General features: G+C 37.1%; 1 protein-coding gene across 1 annotated transcript in view; it reads right to left on the bottom strand.

The window, feature by feature from the left end:
• Positions 1-2452: 2452 nt before the first annotated feature.
• The window catches only part of LOC104951940 (growth hormone-regulated TBC protein 1-A-like), a 7091-nt gene continuing 4929 nt past the window's right edge, over positions 2453-4614 (bottom strand). Inside the window, exons 6-8 of the mRNA XM_010778676.1 lie at positions 4248-4420; positions 3972-4157; positions 2453-2984 (exon numbers count right to left, since the gene is read on the bottom strand). Coding sequence (XP_010776978.1) covers positions 2883-2984; positions 3972-4157; positions 4248-4420 — 461 coding nt within the window. The 3' untranslated portion in view covers positions 2453-2882. The remainder of the gene's footprint in view (positions 2985-3971; positions 4158-4247; positions 4421-4614) is intronic.

Below are 4614 nucleotides of genomic sequence, written 5' to 3'. Positions count from 1 at the left end.
AAAAAAAAAAAAAAAGGAAAGGGGCTTTGTTAGGAGATTGTAAGGAAGTGAAGGAAAACTAGTACTCTTAGGGAGAGGGCGGATGTTGATCAGAGGTTAGTGTTCTCAATATGTACTATTTATGATTTCTCTGAAAGGAATTTTGAGGGATTGTGTGATTTTGAGGAAATAGCTACTTTAGCTTTTTCTTATCGGCTATAGGGCGACCATTTTTAGTGGTCTTGCCATAAATGAAGTTTGTTAATATAAAAGGGAATATTTCTGGCAGTCCACTTCAGACTGAAATGATCTGACGTTTTTTTTATTGTAACTCTACATTTAGTGCAAGTTTGCAGATTTTATGTAACACACCTTAACCCGACTCTAAAAAGGATATGCAAGAAGTCCCCTTCGTAGCTTGAATTTTATTTTATTTACTGGGATTAGTGATTTTCCTCTTAACGGTACTCGGCACATTTTGTATGGAGACTGAAAATGCAGTTGTGAACTTTTTGTAAAGTAGTTGGTTCCATTTGAAAGAATAATTCAACATTTTTTGGGGGAAAAACGAGATTGATACCACTTGCACAGTAAATGTAAAGCTAATACGAGCAGCTGGTTAGCCTAGCTTAGCATAAAGACTTGCAACAGCGGGAAATGGCTCGCCTGGCTCTGTCAAAGTAAATCCAAAAGCCTACCAGCACTTCTAAAACTTGCCTATTTACTCTGTTGATTAATCTGTGCAAAGTGTAAACAATGAAATATTCTGTAGCACCTAACCCTCCCATTTATCCACAATGTCATGTTTTTGCGATTCACGTTTTTGTATTGAACAAATCAATCTTAGATATATTGTGCTGAGTGAGCTTTAGAGGTGATGGTGGGCAGATTTCTTAACTTTTGACAAGCAGTGCTAACTGATCCTCCCGTTTCCTGTCTTTATACTAAACTAATTCAATCAGTTCAGAAATGAGAGTGGTTATCATCTTCCTCTATCTTATCATGTAACTAAAAATGTCAAACTATTCTTTAAGGTCATTGTAGCCACACTTGGGGTTTGCTGTTAGAAAGTGAAGTTTATGTGGATGTAAACATCTGTTGAGTGTAAACATTTCGACGTGTTACACTCCACCGGGTGGTTTTGTTTGTTTTCTTTTCCACTTGGGTTTTAGCTTCTGAAGTGAAAGAAGTTGCACTAATGTTCTGACAAACAAACGGCCCCATGTAATGATTCAAGAGGCCAAAATGCTCCGGTCAGTGTTTATCAGTGCCTTCCCCGCAGTGACATAGATAGGATGAAAGTAAAGCCAATACCACAGAGGGACTCACTCACTGACACCGTGTGCTGCCATGTCGAGACCCTGTGTCTCACCAAGCCTTCATGTACCCTTACTACCATAGAAATGCATTGTTTGATGTTGTAGGAGAAAGTAAAGATATTTTTTTTCCCATGTTTTTTTCTCCCTCATCTAAATATTCATGTAGTTATTTAATAAGGTTTTAATGGATTTGTTTGAACTGTTTGTTTTCTAAAGAAGAGGTCAATAAAACTGAATGAACGAGACTTTTTTTTTTGTCTTTACTACACGCTCCAGTACGGAAGAGGATTAGGGCCACATTATTATTTTCTTTGGGAGGATTTGAAAAAAATGTTGTTTTTTTTTGTTCTGAGAAAAAAGTCAGAATTCTGACTTTAATCTCAGAATTCTGACTTTTTTCTCAGAACAAAAAAAAAGTGTTTTTTTGGGAGAAAAAAAATTCTGACTTTAAAGTCAGAATTCTGAGAATAAAGTTCGAATTCTGACTTTTTTCTCCCAACATTTTTTATGTTTTTTTGTTCTGAGGAAGAAGTCAGAATTCTGAGAAAGTCAGAATTCTGATTTCTTTTTTTTCTCAGAACAAAAAAAAAACGTTTTCTTTTCAAATCCTCACAAAAAAAATCATATGGCCCTAATCCTCTTCCGTACTTCAGCAGTGAAACCGGTTCCTACGTTATTTTGGTCTAGAATAATTGGAAATTGTATTCTAGAAATGCATTATTTTAAATTCCTTCTACCATAGACTTATTTATATAACTGTCAATAATAAATGTGCCTTTTTTTTGTTATTGTTAAACCAGTTTTTGTATAGCTTCAGTAAAATGTAATTAGATTTTTCAGTCATTCAGGTTCTATGTCCTCGCGGTGTAAATCCTCTTCTAACTAGACAGCTGAAATAAAAGCTTGCAGGACTCTGAACTGTAATGTTTTAGCACCGTTCATTTTTTATCACATCTGAGCTCATAAGTTTGTCTCTGTACATGCAGGGAGGAGGAAAGTTGTCCAAAGGTGCGAGACAACATTATGTAACTGTTAAAACAGCCCGCAGGCCCCAGGTTTACAAGAAGCTTTTTTCTTTATCTTTGTTTGGCACAGGCATTTCTTTAGGTCAGCTAGTGTTAGGTTTCTAGCATAGAGTAAAACACACAGTTCTGTAAATGAATATATCTAATTTTACTTCAGAAAGTACAGTTTCAATAGTGTTTCAGTGCAAGAGACATCAACAACTCTTTTCCATTAGACACATCTTATCATTATATACATTATTATTCTCAGATATTATCCTCCACAATAATAAAACCACTCCCTACTATTATTAAGTTACAATACAATAGTGCAAGTAATAAAAACAATGGCCAATTTAAACACATTAGCATCAGGTGATCTTGAAGTATTTATAGCAGCAGAAATGTGAGACCATGAGCAAATTACTTTAGAGAGTAATATAGAAACGTATAACAGAAGGAAAAAATCCATGAGTAGTTCATTTGGAAATAGTTAATTCTTCCTGATATTAAAGTGTTGTCTACTTACACTGAATGAAAGGCTTTTATTAATCCAGTGAGAAAGGGTGGATCCAAAATGTTACCGGCGTCCGGATTCCTCCTCCAGTATTCGCTGTCGGCATTTCTCTCTGAGTTTATCGACAGTTCCCATCGACAGGGTCCCAGGTTCGGTAAATATCTTCTGTAGAAAGAGAATTTGAGATAATGTCACGCAATTGATTCTAATTATTCCTTTACAGGAGTATACACTAAGCAGTGTTTACAAAAAGTCTGTAATTTTCCCCACCTTAAAAACTCAGTCAGAATAAGCCTCATGTAAACACCTCATCTATAATTACCAGGCTCTGGATAAACTCCTATCCCAGGGGTGGCTTCAATTTGTCATAATCTGAAAAAACTGTGAATATTTTACATGACACCTCCTTTTCTGATCATAATACTTTTGGTAAATGTCTTCTCCTCAGTGCAACCTGACTTCTCAGGGAGGCCAGGCTAATTCAGCGTTTTAGTACATTCTACATTATATTTATCCAAAGCGACTTACATACTCAATACTGTGGGCAATCCCCACAGGAGAAATTTAGGGGTACAGTGTCTTACCCAGGGACACAACGACATGCTGACTGCAGTGGGATTTGAACCTGTGACCCCCTGATCCGAACACCTACGCACAACCCACTACGCCACACACCTCCCTTTCTACTGTTGAATTAAAATGAACCAACCATTATGCAAAGCACTTAGGATCTGAAACAGTTACTGCAACAACATTGATCATTTTAAATTATTTTTCTTTTAAGAAAAAATTCCAGAAATATGTTGATTTTTGCCTCTTGAATGTCAATTCCTGGTTTTACATATTTTTTTTATATAGTAGAAATTAGATTATATTTGTATTTGGAGATGTTACCTGGATAAAACAAGACATTTTGAAATGGGCTCAGTTTACTTTCGTCTGAATGTTTCACTATTTGTGTACATACAGTATTCTAGACCAAATTATAATTAGATCCATTGTCAAAGTATTCACCAGAATAATCCCTTATGTAAAAAAGGGATTAAAGCAGGTGGACCTTTTGCTAAAGTTTGCCAGTGGAGGAGAGCTAATGCTCAAACATCTCTTATCCCATGTAACAACAGCCAATGATAATGTCCTTTCTCATCGCACCTGCATGAAGGTGTGGCAGTCCAGAGTGAAAGCTCCGCAGGTGATTTGTTTGAAGCACTCGCACACATCCGTTAGTGAACGAGCGCGAAGGATCTCCGGCTGGTGGTGAATGATGAGAGTCAGAGCAACACGGAAAAGAACCTTTGAGCCCTCGTAGAAAAGACAATCCCAGACCCGCAGAACTGTCTGTACGAACAATGAACAAGACAAATTAGTGCTTCGACATTGCTTGAATTCCTTATTTGTCTATACTATTAAACCCCAACTTTTCCTCACCTCAATTGGGAGTACGTCGATGTAGAGGCAGATGAACCAACGAGACACCACCAGCGTCCAAATGCCGGGATACTGGTCCATTAACTGTCCGACTGCAGGAGATTTAGCCTTCACCAGCTCCCCGAGAACCTCCTGGTCGGTCTTCAGACCCATCATGGCCGGACTGTAGAAATCTACAATATCCACAAAGTATAGGAGTTACTTTTATTTTGTTTTGCTCATATCTCTACTTTATAAATCTGATATCAAATTGAAATGTTTTAGATGGCTGTAGTAGTCCAGAATGAATTTTCAATGTGGAGCTCCACAAGGCTCCAACCTGGGTCCATTACTATTTAGCCTTTTTTATTACAATGAGAAGGCACAC

Source organism: Notothenia coriiceps, unplaced genomic scaffold (assembly GCF_000735185.1).
Source record: "Notothenia coriiceps isolate Sejong01 unplaced genomic scaffold, NC01 NC01_scaffold00019353, whole genome shotgun sequence".
Lineage (NCBI taxonomy): Eukaryota > Metazoa > Chordata > Actinopteri > Perciformes > Nototheniidae > Notothenia > Notothenia coriiceps.
This window is presented reverse-complemented; position numbering and strand designations above follow the sequence as displayed.